This window comes from Rhineura floridana, chromosome 6 (assembly GCF_030035675.1).
Source record: "Rhineura floridana isolate rRhiFlo1 chromosome 6, rRhiFlo1.hap2, whole genome shotgun sequence".
In the NCBI taxonomy this organism is placed as follows: domain Eukaryota; kingdom Metazoa; phylum Chordata; class Lepidosauria; order Squamata; family Rhineuridae; genus Rhineura; species Rhineura floridana.
The window spans coordinates 55,657,333-55,683,967 of record NC_084485.1 but is presented as its reverse complement, the minus strand read 5'-3'; the positions used below and the strand labels follow the sequence as shown (position 1 = coordinate 55,683,967).

The window sequence follows — 26,635 nt, the reverse complement described above, 5'->3', positions numbered from 1 at the left end:
AAGGAACTGGCTGAGGAACTCTCAGAACCGCTGTCTATTATCTTTGCGAAATCATACCACAGGGCTCGGTCCTGGGCCCAGTGCTCTTCAACATTTTTATTAACGACTTGGATGAAGAGGTACAGAGCATGCTTATCAAATTTGCAGATGATAGAAAATTGGGGGGCATAGCTAATACCATGGAAGACAGAAACAAAATTCAAAGGGACCTTGATAGGCTGGAGCATTGGGCTGAAAACAACAGAATGCAATTCAACAGGGATAAATGCCAAGTTCTACACTTAGGAAAAAGAAACCAAATGCATAGTTATAAGATGGGGGATACTTGGCTCTGCCATACGACATGTGAGAAGGATCTTGGAATTGTTGTCGATCACAAGCTGAATATGAGCCAACAGTGTGATGTGGCTGCAAAAAAGTCAAATGCTATATTAGGCTGCATTAACAGAAGTATAGTTTCCAAATTGCATGAAGTACTAGTTCCCCTCTATTCAGCACTGGTCAGGCCTCTTCTTGAGTACTGTGTCCAGTTCTGGTCTCCACACTTCAAGAAGGATGCAGACAAACTGGAATAGGTTCAGAGGAGGGCAACAAGGATGAACAGGGGACTGGAAACCAAGTCCTATGAAGAGAGACTGAAAGAACTGGGCATGTTTTGCCTGGAGAAGAGAAGACTGAGGGGAGATATGATAGCACTCTTCAAGTCCATGAAAGGTTGTCACATAGAGGAGGGCCGGGATCTCTTCTCGATCGTCCGAGAGTGCAGGACATGGAATAATGGGCTCAAGTTGCAGGAACCCAGATTTCGACTGGACATCAGGAAAACATCCTAACTGTTAGAGCCATATGACAATGGAATCAGTTACCTAGAGAGGTAGTGGGGTCTCCAACACTAGAGGCATTCAAGAGGCAGCTGGACAGCCATCTGTCAGGAATGCTTTGATTTGGATTCCTGCATTGAGCAGGGGGTTGGACTCGATGGCCTTATAGGCCACTTCCAACTCTACTATTCTATGATTCTACTTTCAAAATATAGCTGGAGTCTTTGAATCATATAATTAATTAAGGAGTGAAAGCTGATTGTTTAAATTTTTGTTCCAGAGCACTTATTTTATTGGAAAATATTGTTGAAATTCTTGAAGTCAGGCAGCATATTAAAATAGGAGTATTTTTAGGTGTAATGCACTATTGAGCTAATAGCTTTATTTGGAGAACCTGCCATCTGAAAGCATGGAACTAAACTTTGAGGAGTGTTTTCTGATGTTGCCTTTGTGTTTCATAAAAATAAATTTGCTCTTATTTATTTATTTATTTATTAAATTTATATACCGCCCGACTAGCAATAGCTCTCTGGGCGGTGAACATAAAATAGCATAAAAATACAATGAATAACAAAATAATACTAAAATACAATCATCAATCCAATACAATAAACATTTTAAAAAGTAAATCAGTGTAACTTAAAATGCTTCAGAGAATAGGAAGGTTTTGACCTGGCGCCGGAAGGAGAGCAGAGTCGGCGCCAGGCGTACTTCCTCGGGGAGCCTGTTCCATAGTTCGGGGGCCACCACTGAGAAGGCCCTAGATCTTGTCATCACCCTCCGGGCCTCCCTGTGAGTTGGAACCCGGAGGAGGACCTTCGTAGCAGAACGTAGTGCACGGGCCGGTTCATATCGGAAGAGGCGTTCCGCAAGGTATCGTGGTCCCGCACCGTATAAGGCTTTATAGGTTAATACCAACACTTTGAATCTAGCCCGGAAACATATTGGCAACCAGTGCAAGCTGGCCAGAACAGGTGTTATATGCTCGGACCGCTTGGTCCTTGTCAGCAATCTGGCCGCCGCATTTTGCACTAGTTGTAGCTTCCGAACTGTCTTCAAAGGTAGCCCTACGTAAAGTGCATTACAGTAATCCAAACGTGAGGTTACCAGAGCATGTACCACTGATGTAAGGTCCTCTTTACTCAAATAGGGACGTAGCTGGGCTACCAACCGAAACTGGTAAAACGCATTCCTAACCACCGAGGCTACTTGAGCCTCAAGTGAGAGGGAAGAGTCTAAAAAGACTCCCAGACTACGAACCCGGTCCTTTAGGGGGGTGTAACCCCATCCAGGACAGGGTATATATCCACCATCCGATCAGAGAACCCGTCCACCAACAGCATCTCAGTCTTGTCTGGATTGAGCTTCAGTTTGCCAAAACTTGCACATTGTTCCACATCACTTAATTATTATGTGCTGTGTGTAAAAATGGAATTGATTTTTGTTTTCATTGTTGTTCTCTGTTCTTCCTTCACATATTTTCTACAGGTCTCATTCTGGGGCGCTAAGTACAAAGTAAAATAACAAATCACTTATTTGTTAGAAAGCCCATAAAGAGCAGCCACTTTAGATTTAGTATTTTACTCTGTTCAACTGCATTATGAGAAATATGTTTGTGTGTTTGAAAATTATAGTAATTCACTATCCAGGGTAGCTTCATGCTAGTCAATCATCCCTGTAATCTAGAAAAATATTTGAGTACTTAGACAGTCCCCCTCTAGGATGCACACCTTAATGTGTTGAAGGGGTTTGAGTGTGTTGAAGAAGCTGAGTGCAATGCCATCAGGAGTCTAGACCAAGAGGCTAGACTTTTAGCAGGGTCACCCAAGGTGTAAAGGACAAAGCTGAGACACCAGATTAAGATGCATCCAGACTCAGAGGAAGGCAATGGTAAACCACCTCTGAATTCCTCTTACCATGAAAACCGTATGAATAGACTATACAATATGCAACACGAGATAGTGCTGGAAGATGAGACCCCCAGGTCAGATGGCACTCACCAAACTACTGGGGAAGAACAGTGGACAAGTACGAGTAGCGCTGTGACTAATGACGCAACTGGATCAAAGCCAAAAGTAAGCCCAGAGGTTGATGTGCACAGATGCGAAAGGAAAGTCCAGAGTTGTATGACGTACACAACAGGAACATGGAATGTGAGAAGCATGAACCAGGGAAAGTTAGAAATTGTCAGACAAGAAATGGAACATATCAACATTACAATACTTGGCGTGAGTGAATTAAAATGGATGGGAATGGGACATTTTCACTCAGGCAGCTACAAAATATTTTATGCAGGAAATGAGAAATTAAGAAACGGGGTTGCTTTAATAGTGAGAAATGAGGTAGCAAAAGCAATTAGGAGCTGTAACACAAGGTCTGAGTGATATCAATGAGATCCAGCAGCAAACCTGTTCACATAACCATCATCCAAGTCTATGCTCCAATGGCAAACGCAGAAGAGGAATTGTATAGATTTTATGCAGTGCAGGAAGTATTTTATCACCTTATGTATTTAATCTATACGCAGAACATATCATACGGAAAGTGGGATTGGACAAAGATGAAGGAGGTGTGAAAATTGGAGGGAGAAATTGTTGGTCAGTGACGCAGGTTGTGAGACTCACAGACAAGGTTTTTTAGCAGAGAGAGAGAAACCTGAAGCAGAAGGGTTAAGCTGTGAGAACAGAGTTCCAGACAATCAAGGTCAGTGGCTGACTGAGAGTGTGATAAGGTGGGAACTGGCAGGAACTCAGTGTGGGGGAAGAAATGTCAATGGAGAGAGACGTGTCTAATGTCTTTGCCTAGAAAAGACTCTTACAAGAAACTTGCCTGGCCTGTCTTATTCCTGTTCTAAACGGCTCTTGGATTCAAACCACGTTTGATCTATACACGCACTCGCCAACAGGGGTTATGGGCCCAGCTTATCAGGCGTGGTAGCGGGTTCGAGAGCCGGTGAAGTGGCGTTGTTGCAGAGAGAAACAAAGCGCAAGTGAGAGGCAAGTAAGAGTGGGCAACATGGCTGTAAATCTATTATCCGGGATGCCGATGGAGAGGCTGAATGCTGTAAATTACTCCAGCTGGAAATGGAGAATGAGAGCAGTTCTGATTAAAGAGGATTTGAATGATGTCGTGGAAAAAACCCCTCCGGCAGCTCCTTCAGCAGCGTGGCTGAAGAAAGACGAGAAAGAGAAGGCTTTTATTACTCTGGGGCTATCAGATTCACAACTGTTGCTGGTGAGTAATGAGCCGACGGCTAATCAGATGTGGGAAAAGTTGAGAGCCGCGCATGTACAGCAAACTGCGGGAAGCAGGCTGTGTTTAGCACGGAAGCTATATCAGATGCGTTTTACAGATGATGTGACTATGGAAGAGCATTTGGCTGAATTTCGTAGATTAAATGCTGAGCTCCATGATCGAGGCGTGCATCATAATGACTTACAGATGGTTTATCTCCTGTTATCTTCATTTGATCAAAAATGGGACGTGCTGGTTTCTGGTCTGGAAAGCCAACCTGACGGGAATCTGACTTTGGACTTTGTGGAACAGAAACTTCAACAAGAGTGGAATAGGAGGCAAGAGAATAAGAAAATAGAATTAAAAGAAACTGAGACTGTGTCTGTACAACACCAAAATCAAAGAAGCAAGCAAGAGACTAAAACATGTTATTTTTGTGGATCACGTGGGCATATACAGAGACATTGTTTAAAGAAGAGGAATTACAGAAACTTTGAAAGTCAGAGAGCAAGCGTGAACTTTGTTTCTAAGGAGAGCAATAAACTCATTAACTCTAAATGGCTTCTTGACAGTGGAGCGTCTAATTGCCTAATCACAGACTCTAGTTTATTTTACACTTCAAAGCCGACGCAGGAGAAGCTTTATCTGGCTGACGGATCGACTCAGGACGCGACTGCGAGAGGAACGCTGAAGATGGGTAATTTGGGAATTTTAACAGATGTATTATTGATTTCTGGTTTAAAATATAACATTCTATCAGTAAGAAAACTGGCTCAAATAGGTTGCAAAGTTACATTTGAAGGGGATAGATGTTTTGTGAGAAAAGATGGTGAAATATGCATGCAAGGGAAATTACAGAATCAAATGTTTATGGTTGAGTGCAAGCTTGATAAACACATGTGTGCTTGGATAGCCGTAAATAAAGAGAAACATGATAATTGTGTCCATGAATGGCACAGAAAACTGGCACACACCCATTTCCAAAAGATACAAAACACCCCAAAATATAGTCAAGATTTGAAGTTAAAACACTGTGAGCATGTGGATGAGTGTGAGGTATGTTATAAAACAAAAATGACTGTAAATCCAGTAAATAAGAGCTGTGAAAGCACGACTACAGAACCCTATCATCTCATACATGTGGATTTAGCTGGACCTTTTCAGTGCTCAAAAGGTGGAGCAAGGTTTTATTTAGTGATTGTGGATGATTTCTCCAGATTTACACATGTGTTCTTATTGAAAAAGAAAAGTGATGCAGAAGAGAAATTAAAGGCATTCATACAGAGAACAGAAACACAACATGGGGTTGTTATCAAAAATATCAGATCAGATAGAGGTGGTGAATTTACCAGTAATTCATTTCAAACATATTTGGAAAAGAAGGGGATAATTCAAAGTCTCACTGCTCCCTTCAGCCCATCCTCCAACGGAACGGCAGAGAGGAGGAACCGGTCATTGCAGGATTCATTGAGAGCAATGCTAGCAGATGCTGATATGAATAACACTTATTGGGGTGAATGTATTCTGTACACTGTTTATATTCAGAACCGCCTAATGCACAGAACAATAGGCATGTCTCCCTATGAGAAACTGACTGGAAGAAAACCCAGGGTGAAACACATAGAACGTTTTGGGGCAAAATGCTGGGTACATGTTGCAAAACAGTCAAGAGCGCAGGCAGGACGCATTTTGGGATTTCAGAATTCATATTACAGAGTTTGGTTGCCTGAGAAACAACAAGTAGTGTTAAGCAGAAACATAAAGGTGATAGATAAACCTTGGAGAGACAGTCAAACAGTGATTCTAGAGAGTGAAAACAAACAGGAAACAGCGGATGTTCCTTTCGGGCAGCAAATTCCATTAAAAACTGCATTAAAAGATTTAATTCATAGTGGCAAACGTACTGTTAAGACTGAGAAGTGAAGACATGACAACACATGATACAGAAATGCCTAGTACTAGTGGTGCTGGTTCGAGTAAAATTGAGAGTGAAGAAGAAATGGAAATAGATAATGTCAGGAAATCAGAGAGAAAAACGAAAGGTCAACCTCCTCAGAGATTTGCATTTAATGTTACACAACAGAATAATGAGACAGATGAAATTCCAGTAGAATGGGAAAAAGAGGGACCAATAGATAAAGAAACAATGGATCTAATGTGGAAGTTTTGTGTTGAGGAATGAAATAACTGTATTATCAAATAAAAGTGAACAAACATGAATCTGTGAAACTTGTGTAAATAAAGAATAAAGAGAAACTGAACTGAACTGAAACTGTAAATAGAAACTGTAAGAAAACAAACCATGTACTGAAATGTATTGTACTGAAAAGTTAATGTTGTAGAAATGTAATAATTGTAACATGATGTTTTGAAGTCTGTAAGTCTCAGGTGGGGGCTGTTGGTCAGTGACGCAGGTTGTGAGACTCACAGACAAGGTTTTTTAGCAGAGAGAGAGAGAAACCTGAAGCAGAAGGGTTAAGCTGTGAGAACAGAGTTCCAGACAATCAAGGTCAGTGGCTGACTGAGAGTGTGATAAGGTGGGAACTGGCAGGAACTCAGTGTGGGGGAAGAAATGTCAATGGAGAGAGACGTGTCTAATGTCTTTGCCTAGAAAAGACTCTTACAAGAAACTTGCCTGGCCTGTCTTATTCCTGTTCTAAACGGCTCTTGGATTCAAACCACGTTTGATCTATACATGCACTCGCCAACAGAAATATCAATAATTTAAGATATGCAGATGATACCATACTACTAGCAGAAGCTAGTATTGACTTGAAACGAATGCTGATGAAAGTTAAAGAGGAAAGCACAAAAGCAGGGCTACAGCTGAACATCAAAAAGACGAAAATAATGACAACAGAAAACTTATGTAACTTTAAAGTCAACAATGAGGATATTGAACTTGGCAAGGATTATCAATACCTCGGCACAGTCATTAACCAAAATGGAGACAATAGTCAAGAAATTAGAAGAATGCTAGGACTGGGGAGGGTAGCTATGAGAGAACTAGGAAAGGTCCTCAAATGCAAAGGTGTATCACTGAACACTAAAGTCAGGGATCATTCAGACCATGGTATTCCCGATATCTATGTATGGATGTGAAAGTCGGACAGTGAAAAAAGTGGATAAGAGAAAAATCCACTCATTTGAAATGTGGTGTTGGAGGAGAGCTTTGCCGGTACCATCAATCACAAGAAAGACAAATAATTGGGTGTTTAGAAGAAACTAAACCAGAACTATCACTGTTTTAAAATTGTCTATTGATGGCCCTGTACTGCCGCTTTTTAAAATGGTTATTGTTGACTGTGCTGTATTTTATTATGTATTGTATTATTATGTATTGTTGAATTTAATGTTGTACGTCGCCTAGAGTGGTTTCGGCCAGATAGGCGACTCAAAAATTAAATTTATTATTATTATTATTATTATTATTATTATAGAAGCTAAAATGATGAAACTGAGGCTATAATACTTTGGACACATCATGAGAAGACAGGATTCATTAGGAAAGATAATAATGCTGGGGAAAACAGCAGGGAGTAGAAAAAGAGGAAGACCAAACAAGAGATGGATCAATTCCATAAATGAATCCATAAACTTACAAGATCTGAACAGGGTGGTTCATGACAGATGCTATTAGAGGTTGCTGATTCATAGGGTCACCATAGCACATTAGACACACACAACACACACATAGACAGTGTGTATAGTCCACCATTACCTTTTAATTGTGTTGGGTGGGGTGAAGCTTCTGTTAGAACAGAGTTAGGGATCCTTTTCTCCTTGAAGGCCACATTCCTTTGGGGACAATATGTCATTGTGTGTCAAGCTGCAGCATGCCAGCAGTGGGCAGGACCAGAGCCAACAATTCACAGTTACACACAAGCAAACCACACTCATCTGTCAACCATTCGTTCTGTTTCTCTGTCACACATACATACCTTTGAATTTTGCATGGAGAGGGGCCCTCAGTGGGAGACAATAGCTTTCTCATCCCTGTGTTAGAATTTTGGGAAGTTTCCGGAAAGCTTTCTATCTTTAAAGTGAGGGCATCATCATACTTCATATATAGAGTATGCTGCAGTACACTGGTATAACTAGAGTTTCCTATATCAAATACATAAAGTGAATATAACATATACGCTTCTTTTAAACCTCTGTAAATACACATGAAGGAGCTCTGGCCTAATCGGGGTTCCCAAGTGTATGTATATGTTCATAATTTTGGATAAGTCATCCACACATTCCTCATTTCCTGTGGAAAAGTATGTTGTACCAGTAGCAGTCACATCTGTAGAGTGACCATTATGGAAAGATATCTGGAAGATTTAGTATAGATAAAATTATTAAGACTGACATCTTTGTTTTCCAGTTATTATTTCTAATTCACATCATAATTTTTAAGGAGAGAAAGCATCATTTTGACTATTATATGTAATTCCAGGGCATATTAACCAAATATAAATTAGTGCCAAAGTTCAAATTTGGCAATTAATGCTTATGGAAAAATTACAATGATACAAGTACATTGCAGAAATCCTTATTATTTGTAATTACTGTTCACATGCTTTTTCTCTTGTATATACAAATAAGGTAATTTCTATGGTACACCTAAACCTCCAGCTGAGCCAAGTCCATTTCAGCCAGATCCAGTAGACCAAGTGATTTTTGATAATGATTTTGACCCAGAATCTCAAAGAAAAAGAACCACATCAGTCAGCAAGATGCAGAAAATGGACAGTTCTCTTCCTGAAGAAGAAGAGGAGGAAGAAAAGGAAGCCATTAATGGTAGTGGAGGCACAGGTTGGTGCATATAGATTCTTGATTACACTTAGATAAATATCAAATGAAACTGAGTGCTTTATTTGTACTTTGTTTTCTCTATATTTTCTTTTTCTTGTCTCATCTATTCCTGTAGCTCAGGACAAATTATACTTTAAATCAGGAATGTGGAGTCTGTGCCCCCCCCCGATGTTGCTGGATTTCAGCTGCCATCATCTCTGACCATTGACCATGGTGGCTGGAGTGAGGTGGAGCCCATCAGCATATGGAGGCCCACAGGCTCCCCATTCCTGAAGACCAAGTCTAAATTATGTAAAGGAAAAATAGGATGGTGTGGGGAAGCTTGAAAAGGTTTTTTTCCACCAAACAGTATATCCTCTAGTTTGCCCCATGACCTAGATCTTAGTCTTACTCTCTTACTCTGTTCTTAACACAGTCCTCTTCCTAAAAAATAAATAAATTGAGATTTGGTAGTTTTCCCATGAGCTTGCTTAGTATCTCCTATTTGCCATGTTACTTGGAATTGTGAACCATGTAAGGGCTTTTATTCTTAACAAATATTTCTGTCATCAGTTGGGATGGGTGAGAAGTTCTCTAAGAAGTTTATAAAAAAAGAAGAGCAAAGTAATACTCTGTGAGCCTCAAACTTCCAAGTATCCTTTGCCCATCATTGTCAGTCTCAATTCAGACATCATGGCCAAACAAGAGTTTGCTACAGTTTGTGAGTTCTCTTCCCCTTGTGCATGCTGTTTGCCTCCTCCATGGTGCTGTTTGTAGTACCATGGTTTGCCATAGTATATAAGACCACAGCATGTTTCTGATCATCAAATGTTTGGCCATGATGTCTAAATTGAACTAATTACGCCCCTTCTTGGTTGCAGGGTTTAAGTTCAGACTTTGACCACAAATAGATTTGAATGAAGTCTTATTTAATTTACCAGAAACAGTATGTGAGCAATTGTCTCTTCGGTTGCAACTGTTTTTCCTTTTGAAAAGGAAGAGAATTCAGTGTTTATCTTCTCTTGGAATTTCAGGATACAAAACTTCTAACATGGCAATGCTCATCTGTCACAGTAAAACATAATTTAAGAACAGAAGAAGAGCCTGCTGGATCAGGCCAGTGGCCCATCTAGTTCAGCATCCTGTTCTCACAGTGGCCAACCAGGTGCCTGGGGGAAGCCCGCAAGCAGTACCTGAGTGCAAGAACACTCTCCCCTCCTGAGGCTTCCAGCAACTGGTTTTATAAGGCATGGCATTCAGCTTTTATTGAAAGATTCTGTTTAAAAGCTGATTTTACCAAATCCTATGCAATTCTTCTCTATAAGTCAGGGCCTCAAAACTGTGGTTTAACACATCTGACAAAATTATCCAAAATGTGGACCATGGCCTTGTTAACTAAATAAGCTGCAGAACTGAAGTTATTGACACTTCCTGTACTTTACCCATTAAAATCATTTACCGGGTTTGGTTCCATGAGAAAGAGAACATGCACATTATCTAATGGGCAGTGAAAGTAATGAGCTGTGCAGAGAAATGCAATTAAATAGTCTACATAGATCTAGTCCAATATTTGTTTTCAGCCTGGACCTAGACAGTAAAATCTGTTGTACTGCAAGTATAGTATATAATTCAGATTTCATTGATATAAAGTTCACATCAGCAAAATAATATGGCTTAGCAATACAGATGAAATTCTGTGCTTGACATTTTCTTTATAAGCAAGGCAGGAAGGTGCCTTTGTGTGCAAAGCAGCATGAAGATATGACAAAACTAATGATTTTCTTTAAACAACTGCAGAAAACAAAGAGAGACATTCAGATTCTTCCGAGTGGATGAAGCCTGTTCCCAGTTACAGTCAGACAAGTAGTTTGATGGATTTCAGAAACTATTTATCAAGGGAAGAAAACCTAGAGCCTCTGCCCAAGAACTGGGAGATGGCCTACACAGACACAGGCATGATCTACTTCATTGAGTGAGTACAAGTTGGTACTGTTGTGAGCAATTTAGAATTGATTGATTGAAGTGATAGAAGATTTTTAGTTGATTTAACAGGATATTGTTTTTGCCAGTAAATTGACTTACTAAAGGGCTAAAACTTTTAGGGCAAAATCCTAACTTCCTCCCCCCCCCCCGGCAAGGCTTTGTGGAGCAGTGGAGCCACTGTTGTATCTGCGACCCTGCTGCTCATAGCAGCCACAGATGAATGGATAGAGGATGATTGGGACTGATCTGGGCTGATTGCTACACCAGGTACAGGCTGGTATAGTAATCATTTCTGGATTGGGCCAGATGGCAGTGAGACCAGCTTGGGACCTGGTGGATCCTGGGCAATATCAGCCCCATTTTAGGGTTTTCTGCTGATTCCTACTGGTGGGCCACCCACTTACACATTCAGCAGCTGGTGGAAGAAGAGTTGGGGCAGAGGGACACATCTGCCTAATCCATCCCCCCCCACTAGCCCTGTGTTAAGGGGTGGGTGGGTTGGATTGTTCTGCCCATATCCTAAGAGATAATGTTGTCATGTTCTAATACAAAAGTTAATTTGGAGAAAAGGGCAACTGTACTGCATTTTTCACTTCTAAGAACAAATTTCTTCTCTCTTTAGAAAATGCATTTCCCAAAAATCAAAGAACTATATAGATTGCTCAGAATAATGCAATAAACATGAAGCTTCCTTTTATAGGAGGGAGCTCTGCAAAACTCCATATTTAAATATGTGACAGATTAATCAGTGAAATGGTATGAAATATTTTAAAGCTTTCATTCTTAAAGTTTTATCTTCTGAGATTCATAAGTCTTAGTAGAAATTCGTCAGTTATGTGGAACTGGCTGTGTTACAGGTGCCACATAACACTTGTTCTACACTTGTAAGAAATAATTATTTTAGTGTGGCAGCACCTACACATTGGAACTCTCTGCCTATTGACATCACAGACACCTTCACTGTATTCTTTTTGGCACCTGCTTCAAACATTGCTGTTAGGCAAGCCTATCGAGACACATAGATGCTGATCTATTTTAATCTGTTTTTAGTTTACTGCTGATTTAAATTGCCTTTAGTTGTTTTTAATTACTTGTTTTTATTGATAATTTTAGTATTTCTTGTAAACCACTGAGGTTTTGTTACAATCAAGTGGTATATAAATTTTGTTAAATAAAATGTGAATATTTTGAGAACTTTTTTTAAAAAAACCACTCTTGATATTTTGTCACCATCATGATACAAAATTGGAACATTCAACACCTTAAACACAAGAGATTCTGTATCTTTACATAGGTAAATTTTCTAAAAATCAAGCTGAATAGAATATGTTTTTATGTCCGTTATAAAGAGAGCCAGAAGGGACATGTGTATTTTTGTTTCATTAGGTCTGTTTGTTCTCTGCTGAACTTACACAGCTACGCAGAATCACTGAATTCATCATATATTGAATTCTGAGAAGTTACCAGCATTTTTGACAACTGAAACCTAAGTTAACCTCACACCGAACAAGCCTACTGTTTTGTAGTAAAAACTGCATAAACTGTGACCATTGAACATAATTTAGAAACCATTTTTGCCTAGTCGTTATCATTTTTTTCTTGCATAAATTCCTGTCTCAAAGGTGTACAAAAGAACATAACTCAAACATGTCATAAATACATCACTTTTGGAATGTATTTTTCCTCTTTGGCTATCTTCATCACAAATGACATTGGTGGTATTTTTCAAACAATTGCATAATACAGTTGCATTTTGTAGCTAGCTTCCTATTTTGGAATATTTGTATAAGTGAAATTGATTGCTTAGGAATCTTCCTTCCACAAAACCTGCTTTCATACAAGCTCTAGTTTCATGAATGAAGCAACCATGTGTTACAGATCTTTTCCCCAGGTTGCATGCCATCACATGGGTTACAGCGTCATCTAGCGTCCGAAGGCAAGAATGTACTGAAGTCAAGACCTTGGGGCAAGCAAGCCCTTCCCACTCCAGTTCATTCTTGCCTTTGTCCGAGGCAGTTATATCCACATTTAGTATAGCATTTAGAGCTAAGCTAAGTGTGTGTGAAAGTTGTGAGTGAGAGTGTGTGGGACTGGGGTTGTGTGTGCAAGTTTGTGCTTCCACATGTCCCCTCCCCTTCACTGTTACTCTGCCTTTGGGATAGTTGGGAATAGTTAGGGGGTTCGTTTTTTTGCTTGGTCTTTCCCCATTTTTTCCTGCCGTACCTATCTTTTTTTCCTCGCCTTGTCGTTTGGGGGCAGCAGCGGCTACGGTTCCCCGTCAGGCAGAGCCATCTTTTGCTGCCTGGTTCCGCTGTAACGCGCCTGTTGTCTTTTGCAGTGGCAGCTATTTTTCTCTCTGGTTGCTAGGAGTTCGCGGTGGAGCCTGTTCTAGAAACCAGCTCCCTCTCTACCTCATCAGTGGCGGCTTTGTTCTTTTTGGCTGCTAGGAGCTCATGGTTGTGGCTCCCTGTATTGCAGCCTTTGCATCACAGCTGCGGCGCGCTTGGCATCCTGCACAGCGAGGATTTCTCCCCCACCTGGCTTGCTACTGCGGCCGTAAGGAGAATGTGGCTGCAGTGAGGATTTCTCCCCCACCTGGCTCGCTACTGCAGCCATAAGGAGAACACGGTGGCTGCTATTTATTTTTCACAGCGGCAGCTCTTTCACGTTTTGGTTCCCTGGTGACAGCAAACGCAGGCTGGATACCTCCACTGCTCCATCTGGAGTTTCCTCAGGCAATGTGACAGCCGTCATTGAGCCTTTTTTGAGCGGCCTGCTCCTGCCTGTTTGGATGGGCGCCATTTTGTCAGTTGCCATTTTTCCCACTCTTTTAATTTAAGGAAACGTTCGGCTTATCTCTTTTCCTGTTCCTCCTCATACCTTCACATTTCTTGTGTATGGACTGTTTAGTGAAGGGGATATCTAGAAAAGGTTGTTCTAAAGTTATATATAAAAAAATCCTAAAGGCAGAAAGTGACAGAGAGGCCCAGAACACAGACAGACTTCTACATATATAAGTGCACAGGAGCAGTACTGCATCTCTCCCGCTGTGTGTGTACCTGAGCATGATTTTCCTTGCACTTAGTCGCCAGTAGTGCACTTGGGGTTTTACCACTTCCCTCGCCCGTGGACGTGTACTGAAGCTCCTCTCCATACCGCATCTCCCACCTTTGTGCGTGTATATGATGACGGATCAGCAGCCAGAGGCAGCCCAAGCAACGGGCAAAACAGTTGTGCAAGGCCCCATCGCATCACAAGTCTACAAAGCACAAGCAACCCAGACTCCACTCCAAGGCTGTCGCTAAAACCAAACACTTATCTAGCCACAGCGCTGCCAGATAAGCACGATACGTGTCTGTCCTGGCCTCAGAGGATGCTGGCGAAGAGAGATTAACAGCCCTCTTTCATTCACCCGCCGGGTCATCAGAGGACGAATTTGAAGGGTTCCCTAGCCAGCCAGCTTTGGACTATCCGACTCAACCCATGTCAGCGGCTAGAGCTCATACGTCCCACCAATCTGATGAGACCCCTGCACTTCTGCCTCAACAAGGGCAACCACCTCTACCTCACCAAGTGCAGCCAGTGCCCTCAGATCCTCAGATGGCCATTCTTGCCCCTCTACTGGGGTTGCTGTTGGCTCTGGAATTTCTCTCACAGTTGCAGGACGTACTGGGCTTCTTCTCCCAAGCACAGTCACGGTTACATGTTAATCCATTGCTTTAGCAGGGTGCGTAGCAGCACTCTAGCGCTATGGGACATTGCAGCTGTAATGATGTATCTCCACCACCTTCACCAAACCCATTCGATGTCGCTAGAGGCAGGATCCAGCGATGAGATGACCGGATTGAAGGATCCTTCAAATTGTCTTCAAGCTGACGGAGATGAGTGGAGCGGTGATTCAGAACTGGAGGAGGACTCATCCTATCACCTTTTTGATTTGGCCGACTACCTTCCCCTCGCTCGTAGAGTTCTGGACACTTTAGGCCTCCAATCTTTGCAAACTGAATCCACCACTGCTCCTATGAAGGGCGCACTTGACTAAGTCTGCAGCCACTACAGCTGCTTTTGCAACTAACGCACCTCTTGCAGATGTTTGCAGAGCGGCTGTATGATCTACTCCAGATTCTTTTATAAGGCATTATAAAATAGGCTGTTAAGCTTCTGCCGATGCCTCCTTTGGGAGGTGTGTTCTGCAACAAGTTCTTTTTGATAAATAATTAGTGGGTGGTCCCTCCTTATTGGGGCTGCTTTGGTACATCCCATGTGCTGGCATGCTACCTGGGGAAAACGGACCATTGGTCTCATCTGAAGGGTGGTTTTCCCAGGTATCATGCCATCATGACCCTCCCCATTGGAGGATGTCTGGGTATTTTGTACCATCTTTCAAATTATTATTCTTCAGAGTTACACTGTTTTGAGCTGTGTGGTCAAGTCCAGACTTTTCTAGTTCTGTTAAGAATGAATGTAGTTCTGTGTTATTTGAGACAGTGTCTCTATTTTCCTTGCTGGTAGGCCTGTTGGCCTTTCATATTTTCTCATATATCTCACTTCGGCCTTGTCATGAATGAACTGGAGTGGGAGGGGCTTGCTTGCCCCAAGGTCTTGACTTCAGTATATTCTTGCCTTCGGATGCTAGATGGTGCTGTAACCCATGTGATGGCATGATACCTGGGAAAACCACCAGGTGAGACCAATGGTCCGTTTTGCACCCAGTTGGCACCTTGCTGTGATAGAGGTTGCCTGTGTATTGCATCATTCAGATGTGGCCCACATGGGATTGTATAATAGGTAAGAATCTGTTTTGCCTCTCAGTATATGTGAAAGGGGCTTTTATAAATAATCTTTAACTAAATTCTCTGTGTCCCACAGTCACAACACCAAAACCACCACCTGGCTGGATCCTCGTCTTTGTAAAAAAGCCAAAGCTCCTGAAGATTGTGAAGATGGAGGTTAGAAACTCAGGATTCAATTTCTTACGTTGGGTTCAATTCAGCTTACTTTCATATTGCTAAGGGTCTTGGTGGACCACAATGATTTTTCTGCCTCTTGTAGCATTTGTCATGCATTGTGCTAGACGTTGTATGATTTTTAATTGTATTTTTATTGCTTCTTTTATTTCTTATATATTGTATTTTGTTGTATTGAATCCTATGGAATTCAAATTGTAATACAATATATAAGAAATAAAAGAAGCAATAAAAATAAAATGAAAAATCAGTATGAATATTTAATGCAATGAATGCATATGGAACAAAAATGGGAGGGATTTGCTGAGGGATTTCTGTATGTAGATGGGATTGGTTGCAAAGGGCAAGTAATCAGCATAAGGAGTGGGAAACAGCTGAAAAGGCTTGTACTCAAAGCACTCCACAGATGTGATTTCTGTTATCTGCAAAAAATCCCTTCAAACCTGTCAGTATTTCCCATTCCCCTCCTTTCAAGACCAGCATCAGATTGGGGTAGGCTGTCGGGAACCACCAACACCCCCCCACATCCACCTTGCCTCCTACATCATGACATCATCACTCACTGACATGACAATGCAGAAGTCCGCACCAGCCGCAGGGGGTGTGTTGTCTGGGCGGCTGGTGGAGCAACCGCACCATGATCAGTGACTGGTGGCAGGGCATGATTTGCAGCTGCAAATCACACTCCATGCCCCAATGCCATCATTGATCACGGAGCTCTACCCTCCCAGCCTGTAGATCTAGGCAAGGGCTCTTCAGGTGTGGTCCACAATCAGAATCTGGTTTCAGGGCGTGATTTGTGGTCACAAATCGTGCTCTGTGATCCGACACCAGATCAGATCACAGAGCTCCACTCTCTTGGCCCCAACCTGCAGGTATAGGCAGGGGCCCCTTGGAAGCAGCTAGGGCCTTCAGCCCGTGCCCCACCTGACTGACTGCTAGTCCCGGGCCTGCCTCCTTTGGTCTTCCCCTCCCCCAAATAATCCCAGTTTTGTCTCTCTTTTTTCCTGAAACTTCATCATGTAGTTGATTCCAAGCATCAGGAGTAAGCCCCACAGAGATCAATAGTAGATGTGTTTAGGGCTGCAGCCTTAAAATCCTATGCACTTTTACTCAATGGAAACCTAACTATGTTCTGTGGCGCTTACTTGCAAGTGAGCATCATGGTTTGCAGCCTTGAAATTTTTGTTTTTGCCCCCCTCCTTCACTCATATTGAGAATGTCCAGGTAGCTGAGGATGAACATTTTTGCTAATGAAGGGGTTGTAGTGGTTCGTTAAAGGGGGCTAGAAAATGGGGGAGGAGAAAGGATGTGTGGAAGATGTAAGAGGGGAATGACAGTAGTTGTAAGAAAGGAAGAATCCTGTTTATCAAGCTCTTGCTTATTTGACTAGACTCTGTTACTGCCCTGGCTCACAGGCATGCACAAATATCAGAAGAGGCAAAGGGCAAGAATGGTCCCCAGAATGGATGCCAAGGGTGAAGAGGGAAAGAGATAACTACCCCTCCTTCTGTAGCTACCGCAGCTAGAGTTGGAGGGCTGGGTAAAAGAGGCTGCTACCACTCTACCTCCTGGGGAAGGGGACTTTTCACATCCAGTAATCTTCCACATCCCAAGAGAAAGATTTAGAAGAAAAAAAGAGAGTGAAACAAGGGTGAATGTGGTATTCACTGCTAGCCCCAAGGGAGAAGGGAGGCTGGGTAACAACATCAGGTGAAAAGCCTTAGAGTAACAATGAGGAAGCATCCACTACTCCTGGTCTTCTTCACCAGCATGAAGCACACAGACCACAGTTTGGGAACCTCTGTGTTAGAGGAAGATAAAGAGATGGTAACAGCTGCATGAATGGCTATTAGTTATAGTTGGGGGTGGGGGAACCAGTCCACCTACGTTAGAGGACTGGATAGTTCAATTGTGGGAAGTGTTACAAATGGTAAAGATAACTAACATAGTCAGAGTAAGGGAAGATACGCAACTTAAAGATCAATGCATTGGTGCAATAAAACACAAAATAATGTTGAACCGTACACATAGTTGGAAACAATGTTGTATATTGTGTATATTGTATCAATAGCTTTAAAATATCTTACATAGTACAGTAGGGCCCCACTCATACGGCGGGTTACATTCCAGACCCCTGCCTAAAAGCAAAACCTGCCAAAAAGCGGAACTCGGTCAATAAAATGGTGCCCGATGCCCAAAAAATGCCACAAAAGTGGAACAAGTGCTGTATGAGTGGGGCCTTACTCTAATTGAAAACTGCCGTATTAGCGGAACACTGAAAATTAGGGCCCTACTGTATTCTTTTTCTAATATGGTTGCTTCTGCTTCTTGTTTTATTATGTCTTCAGCTTTGTATTATATTTTCTCTAAGTATAAAATATACTTCAAAAATTAATGTACTTCATGTAGTCGTGACCATTAAATTCATTGGATTTATTCTCTGTATGACCAATATTGTATAGAACCCAAAGTGGTTATTTGATTGAACATCTTATTTTAAAAAATATTTGCTAAACCAAAAGGAAATCTGTGATAGCCAAAGTCTAATTTCTCCACTCATGTCATAGGAGGTGACATTCCTTGTAGAGTTTCAGAATGAGCGAGATGAACCATCTCCACCTCAACCTGCTGCTGCTTCATCTGCTGGAACTGGGCTCCCTCCCCTCCCAATCTAAGTTAGAAGCGACTCCCATGGGAAGCAGGGGGAAGAAGCATGCAAAGGAAATTGTCACCATCTCCATTTACAGTGGCAACCCTGCCAGTACTAGAAATGTGTTCCTCCCTTTCATAGCATGTTATAAAAGGACCAGATTTTTTTTAAAAAGGAGTAGCAAAAATAGTGTGGGAGGGAGGAATTGTAGGAGGTTTCATTTTATTTTATTTTTAGTTGTGTATTAGTGGTCTGAGATATTAGTGGTCTGAGAAACTGGGAGAGGGAGCTCAGCAGAACTTGAACAAAGTATTTTGAAGAACTCAATTTGGGGGTAAAGGAAATTAACAGCAGCAAGGAGATGTCAGTGCATGGAAAGTGTGCTTTCAGTTTGCCCTACATTGTTTACCAAGCCATCCAACTGAACACTTATACTGTGAGCCTTTTGGGGGCAGAGATTAATACAGATAAGATTGTTGTAAACTGCCTGAGCCCACAGGATAGGGTAGGATGTAAACAATCTATTTAAGTAATACACTCCATTCTCCTTTTCCAATCACAGAGCTTCCTTATGGTTGGGAGAAAATAGAAGACCCTCAGTATGGAACATACTATGTTGAGTAAGTTTTATCACGCTTCTTCATAGCTGAATTTTATAACATCATCGAGAAACATGGCATGATATATAATAAATGCAAAGATCTACTTTTCTTGTTTTGTTTATAACCCATGGTTAGGAGGATAATAGTCTCTTGGTTTTTAGATGGCTTAGTTAACATATCGTCCAGAAGAATCAAATAATCTCTGCACATAGTATGGCTCAATTTGCCATAGATAGATGGATATATTCATTCCTACAGCAAGTGAAGCAGAAGTATCGTTTTAGATGGAGAAACTCCAGCCCATGGGCTAAGTTTTTATTTAGTTTGTTTATTTAAAAGCATTTCTAAGCTGCTTAACATTTAAAAATCTCTAAGCAGTATACAATAATACAACATAAAAACTATAAAACAGTATTATCAATATAGATACAACGTGAAACCAGTAAAACATTATAAAATCAGGAATACAGTAATAATAGAGTCCAATTTTATGGATTAGGGAAAGCCTGGGCACAAAGATGTGTCTTTACAAGTTGTCTGAAGCAACTGATGGATGATACTCTACGTTTGAGAAATGGAAGGACATTCCACAGTGGAGGAGAAATGATGGGAAATGCCTGTTAGGCCACAACTGTGTGATATTCTGTAGGGGACAGTGCCACAGGTAAAATTTCCCCAGTTGATTTCAGTAATCTTACAGGTCTTTACAGGGGTAGGTGGCAGTTCAGGTAATCTGACCCTGAGTTGCTCAAGGCTTTATATAAGACCTTGACTGTGGCCTGATAGCTGATAAACAGCCATTGCAGTTTCTTCAGCCCAGGTGTAATTTCTTTGAATCCAGGTACTCCAGTCCAACTATCAACTTGGCTGCAGCATTTTGTACCAGCTGCAGCTTCTGGACCAGTCTCAAAGGAAGCCCCTCATAGAACCACATAGTAGTCCAATCATGAGGTTATTATCAGAGATACCGAAGGAAGATAAAATTATCCTCCTGGGCAATTTCAATGCAAGAGTTGGGCGTGATTTTGATTTATGGCCAGAAACCATTAGGAAAGAAGGAGTTGGCAATAGCAACCTGAATGGAATTCTACTTCTGACTAAATGTACAGAGCATAATCTTGTTATTACAAACATACTCTTTCACCAGAAAGATAAATTTAAAACATCATGGAAGCACCCTTGGTCGAAGCACTGGCATCTCCTGGATTACGTAATTGTCCATGCCAGAGATCGTCGTGATGTACTCCTCACTAGGGCCATGAGGAGTGCAGATGACTGCTGGACAGATCACCGATTAATTCGATCCACTAAGGCCATTAATATTGTTCCTCAACGTAGGCTCCAAGGAAGAAAACCAAGGCGTAAAATGAACATCCACGTCCTTCAAGATCCTATTAAGCGAGCTTGCTTTCAAACAACTCTCAAGAAACATCTATGTACAGAACTCCCTGAAAATGTCGAGGACCACTGGATGAAACTGAAGACATCCATTATTGCAGCATGTGAACCAAACTATTGGATACCAAACTAAGAAACATCAGGACTGGTTTGATGAGAATGATAGTGAGATTGAACATATCATTGACAAGAAAAGGAAAGCCTTCCAGATATGGCAAAAAGACATTAACTGTGCTGCTAAGTCTATGCCAGTGCAAAGGCTGAGGTCCAAAGAACTAGAGAACTTAAGAATGCCTGGTGGATAAAGAAAGCTCAAGAAATCCAGCATTTTGCAGATGCTCATGATGCACGGGGCTTTTTCAATGCCACAAAGGCCATCTACAGGCCAACAAATTATGGTACAAATCGTTTACGTTCAATAGATGGTACCAAACTTCTAAAGGACAAAGAGTCTATTGCACTGTGTTGGAAAGAGCATTACCATGACCTCCTTAATCGTAAATCTTATGTGGCTGGTGAGGTCTTCTCACAAATCCCACAACAACAAATTAGAGATGAGCTTGCAGTATCCTCTAATTTGGATGAAGTCAGTAAAGCCATTAATCAAATGAAGAATAACAAAGCTAGTGGACCTGATGGGATTCCTGCTGAAGTCTTCAAAGAAGGTGGGCCTGAACTTACACAACAACTTCATAAGCTCATCCAAAAAATCTGGATGAGGGAGGAGATCCCAGAAGACTTTAGGGATGCCATAATTATCACTCTTTTCAAAAAGGGTGATAGAACAGATTGTGGGAACTACTGAGGCATTTCTGTTCTAGCTACTGCAGGTAAAATCCTTGCAAGAATCCTTGCAAATCGCCTCCTACCTATATCAGAAGACATTCTCCCTGAATCCAGAAATGGTTTCTGCCCTTCCAAGGGGACAGTGGACATGATCTTCACTGCACAACAGCTTCAAGAAAAATGCAGGGAACAAAACCGACCTCTGTATATGGCGTTTATTGATCTGACTAAAGCCTTTGATACTGTAAATCGAACTGCTCTCTGGACCATCCTTCTGAAAATTGGATGCCCTTATAAATTTGTGAATATTTTGCGACTCCTCCATGACAACATGAAGGTGACAATTTTGGATAGCAATGGCTCTCAAAGTGATCCATTCAAAGTGGGATCAGGTGTCAAACAGGGATGCGTCATTGCTCCTACCTTATTTGCTATTTTCATTGCCATGATTCTACACCTTGTTGAGGGGAAACTTCCCACTGCCATGGAAATCGAACAGATGGAAAGCTTTTTAATCTCAGTAGGCTGAAAGCAAAAACTAAGGTAACTACAATCTCTGTCGTAGAACTTCAATATGCCAATGATAATGTAGTCTCCGCACATTCAGAGGAAGATCTTCAAACTATCCTAAATGTCATTGCAGAAGCATATGGAAAGCTTGGCCTCTCGCTCAATATAAAAAAACCCAAAGTGCTTCATCAGCAAGTGCGAACCAATCCCTCTGTAGCACCATCCATCCAGCTTAATGGTGCGACGCTGGAGAATGTCAATCACTTTTTTTATCTTGGCAGCCATCTCTCTGTAAAAGCTGATATAGATGCTGAAATTCTCCCGAATGAAGTGTAGAGTGTTTGAGGATCAGGATATTCGCAGGTGTCAGCTCTGCACCGAGACAGCAGTGCAGGCGGGGGCTTGAAATTCCTGGGTATTTACCAGGGCGGGAAAGTCCTTAGCTGGCAGCTTGGTCATAAATCTGCCAGGCTAACGAGGATGAAGTGTGATAAGGGCAAGGCCCTTTCCAAGCTTACGTGCCAAGCCAGAAGTCCAAAAGCGAGGTCAGTAGAGGTCTGGGTTCAATTGCCATGGGGTCAGTCCAAAATAAGGTTCAGGGAATCTGGAAACACACAAAGCCACGCCTGACGTTGTAGTCAGCAACAAGCTGAAGCCAAGGTTTGTCTTTTAAGGAGCAGGTTTGTCAGCAGGTGTGAGCCATCAGCGTTTTGGCCTTAAGTGGACAGGCCTGCCCCTCTTCTGCCTGACCTTCTGTTGTCTACGTTCTGCAGGTGAGGGGGGAGTATCCTGTTCACTGTCTGCGCCTGGCTGAAGGGCTTCAGCTGTGTCTGGGATGCTCTGCAGCTGAGGGGGAGAAGGAGCTGGGTTCTCAGGAGTTTCCTCCGTTTCTCCTTCTGAGTCTGCTGCTGTTACTCCCGAGTCATCCTCGTCTGATGAGTCCTCAGACGGGGCCATGACAGCAGGGAGACCAAAATGCTTATTTACGAAGCCATTGGACTACCGACCTTACTGTATGCCTATGAAACATGGGCCATCTATAAACGCCCCTCCCAACTTCTTGAAAGATTCCACCAATGCTGCCTCCGGAAAATTCTGCAAATTACTTGGGAAGATAGGCGGACTAATGTTAGTGTATTGGAAGAAGCAAAGACCACCAGTGTTGAAACAATGATCCTCCAACATCAACATCGCTGGACCGGCCATGTTGTTCGAATGCCTGATCACTGTCTTCCAAAGCAGCTACTTTACTCCCAACTTAAGGATGGAAAAGGGAATATCAGTGGACAGCAAAAGAGGTTTAAAGATGTTCTCAAAGCTAATCTAAAAAAAGTAACATAAGCATCGAGAACTGGGAAGCCTTGGCCCCTGAGCGTCCCAATTGGAGGTTGGCCATTATCAAAGGTGCTATGGACTTTGAAGAAGCACGAGTACAGGGCGAAAGGGACAAACGAGCTAAGCGGAAGGCACGTCAAACAAATCCTCATCGTGACCATCTTCCATCTGGAAACCTATGTCCTCACTGTGGGTGACTGTGTGGATCCAGAATTGGCCTCCACAGTCACTTACGGACCCACTGTTAAAGACCTTACCCTGGAAGACAATCTTACTCGACTACGAGTGATCACCAATGAAAATGAATGATGAATGAAATGAATGCATGAATCACAATAGCCTACTCCAGGAAAGGGAGTAGTTGGTGTATGAACTCAAGTTGATAATAGGTGCTCCTCCCCACAGAAGTTACCTGGATCTCTAGTGACAAAGATGGATCTGGAATCATGCCCAAGTGTACCTGTTCCTTCAGTGGGAGTACAATTGCACCAAGAACTGGTAAATTCTCCAACTCTCAGACCTGCAAACCACTCTTTCACAGTGTCTCTGTCTTACTAGGATTCATCTCAATTTGTTGGCCCTCATCCAGCCCACCACTGCATCCAGGCATCAGTTCAGAACTGTCACTGCCTCTCCTGATTCACATGTAACTGAGAAATAGAGCTGGATATCATTAGCATACTGATAACACAATGCTGCAAATCTAATGACTGCATCCAGCAGTTTCATATAGATGTAGCATGGGACTCATGCCTCCCTTGGAGGACTCAACAGAAGATGAAGGGGAATGGGAGACTTCAGACCCAGCAGAAGGGATGAGCAGTGAGGCAGCTCAAGACCCTTCACCCTCAGACAAGGAGCAGGACCCTGCTGGAGTCATCCTGTCAGATTCAGAGAGTGACCAAGAAGCTACTCCAACCCCAGGAGAGAGGATATACCCAATGGTGTTGGAACAATGGAGGCAGTCAGCCTCAACCACAAGCTCTCAAAAGAGGGAAGGCTGATTGCAAACACCTGGTCTCGGACAGTGAGCTTAAAAGGTTGTGAGTAGCTTGGGCTCTTGCTGGAAACAACATCATGCCTCCATGTCAGATTGTGGCCAGCCCTGCTCGTGATCCAGTGCCTTTGACCTTGCCCTGCCTGATTGCATATCTGATACCTGAATGTTGGACTCCCAAGGACTCATCTGTTCTACATTCTCTCGGTTTTTCCCCTCTGGTATTCACGCTTGCTGTAGTTGCTGGCCTCTCCACCTCAACTCAAGCCTGACAGATTTATGGCCTGGCTGCTGGGCATTATCTGCTAATTACTGTACTGCAGCTATAAACGATTTCAACTGGTAGGCAGAAACTGACAGTGGGGGCCAAAATAGTGCTCTGTGTCTCCCCATAGAACAATTTGCCAGATTATATAGCACACGTAATCCCCCAACACTATTCTCAGAACCCAGTCCCTTAAATAGGAGAGAAGGCACTGTTACACAGTGCCAAGAACTCCCAATTTACAGAGATGATTCAGGAGAATACCATGGTCTACAGCAGGTGTGGGGAGGCTTTTGCCCTCCAAATGTTACTGAACTGCAACTCCCATCAGCCCCAGCAAATAAAGGGCAACCAAGTCTGATTCAGTCCCATAACCAGGACTGAACCCTGATTGGAATGGGTCAAGATAATCTGTTTCTTCCAATAGTACTTGTAATGGCTGCACTAAAACCCTATCAATCATCATCCCTAAACGGAGTATTTGCGACTGGACAATAGTTGTCACAAATCAATGGGTCCACTGTGGGCTTTTTCAGAAGCAGTTGAATCATCACCTCTTTCAGGGTGGCTGGGGCCACTCCCTCCCACAAAGATGCATTGGCCACACCCTGGATTCACTCAATCATACCCTCTCGGCAAGCTTTAATAAGCAAAGAAGGGCAAGAGTCGAGAAAACACATTGCTGGATGTATTGTTGCAAGCACCTTCTCCATGTCATCAGGATGCATCAACTGAAACTGATCCCAAGATTTTGCAGCAGTCGTTGCACTGGACACCTCACTGGGACTCCAGTAAATGTGGATGGGGCATCAAGATTGCTATGCAAGTGAGCAATTTTACCCTTAAAGTGCCTTGCAAACAATTCACAGTGGGGTTCCAAAAACTCCTCTTCCTGGAGTAGATGTTAACAGACCCCGGACAATATGAAAAAGCTCCACTGGACACCTGCTTGAGGGTACAATGGAAGTAGAGAAATGGGCCTTCTTTACCACCCTCACTGCCATAGTACGTATAGTTATGTTGTTTCACTCATGCCTGATCAGCTTCACCAGCATGTGTTAGTTCTCATGTATAGAGGCAGATCTTAAGGACAAGTTCCATATTTTTGTTAAACATCAGCAATTTCACATTTGAGTTCCTTGAGAACTCTCACTTGGACACAGCAATTTGTCAGTTTTTATTTTGTCTTTTAGATCAGAACTTGGTCTCTCGTCACAACTATCTGCCTCAGTTCATCAGACTCCCTTTCTGCAAAAGTTAATTCAGGCACAGGGATCTGAGCCTGTGATATCTTCCACTGTGAAAACAGATGCAAAAAAATCATTTAGCTTCTCTGCAATCTCCTTATCCGCTTTTAGCACACATTTGATTCACTTGTTATCCTAGGGTCCAGCCACCTCCCTAGACAGACTCCTACTACTAATGTATTTTAAGAATGTATTGTTGGTCTTTATGATTTAGCAATGTGCTTCTGAAATTATTTTTTAGCATCCCTTGTTCTCTGCTGGCGTTTCATTTGCCAAAATTTCTGTACCTTTTTGTTTTCTTCATTTGGACAAGACTTTCATTTTTTGAAGGAAGCTTATTGTTGTTATGTGCCTTCAAGTCGATTACGACTTATGGGGACCCTATGAATCAGTGACGTCCAAAAGCATCTATCATGAACCACCCTGTTCAGATCTTGTAAGTTCAGGTCTGTGGCTTCCTTTATGGAATCAATCCATCTCTTGTTTGGCCTTCCTCTTTTTCTACTTCCTTCTGTTTTTCCCAGCATTATTGTTTTTTCTAATGAATCATGTCTTCTCATTATGTGTCCAAAGTTTGATAATCTCAGTTTCATCATTTCAGCTTCTAGTGACAGTTCTGGTTTAATTTGTTCTAGAACCCAATTACTTTCTCCACAGTTCATAGTATGTGCAAAGCTCTCCTCCAACATCACATTTCACAAGTTGATTTTTCTCTCATCCGCCTTTTTCACTGTCCAACTTTCACATCCATACATAGAGATTGGGAATACCATGATCTGAATGATCCTGACTTTAGTGTTCAGTGATACACCTTTGCATTTGAGGACCTTTTCTAGTTCTCTCATAGCTGCCCTCCCCAGTCCTAGCCTTCTTCTGATTTCTTGACCATTGTCTCCATTTTGGTTAATGACTGTGCCGAGGTATTGATAATCCTTGACAAGTTCAATGTCCTTGTTGTCTACATTAAAGTTACATAAATCTTCTGTTGTCATTACTTTAGTCTTACTGACATTCAGCTATAGTCCTGCTTTTGTGCTTTCCTCTTTAACTTTCAT

At 42.2% G+C, this 26,635-nt stretch overlaps 1 protein-coding gene across 4 annotated transcripts in view; it reads left to right on the top strand.

Annotated features, from left to right (window-relative positions):
* The window catches only part of MAGI3 (membrane associated guanylate kinase, WW and PDZ domain containing 3), a 274,835-nt gene that overhangs the window by 168,854 nt on the left and 79,346 nt on the right, over window positions 1-26,635 (top strand). For all 4 annotated transcript variants that reach the window (XM_061631977.1, XM_061631976.1, XM_061631979.1 and 1 more), the window contains 4 exons: window positions 8,649-8,858; window positions 10,635-10,809; window positions 15,690-15,769; window positions 19,003-19,060. In XM_061631977.1, the coding sequence (XP_061487961.1) occupies window positions 8,649-8,858; window positions 10,635-10,809; window positions 15,690-15,769; window positions 19,003-19,060 (523 nt within the window). The remainder of the gene's footprint in view (window positions 1-8,648; window positions 8,859-10,634; window positions 10,810-15,689; window positions 15,770-19,002; window positions 19,061-26,635) is intronic.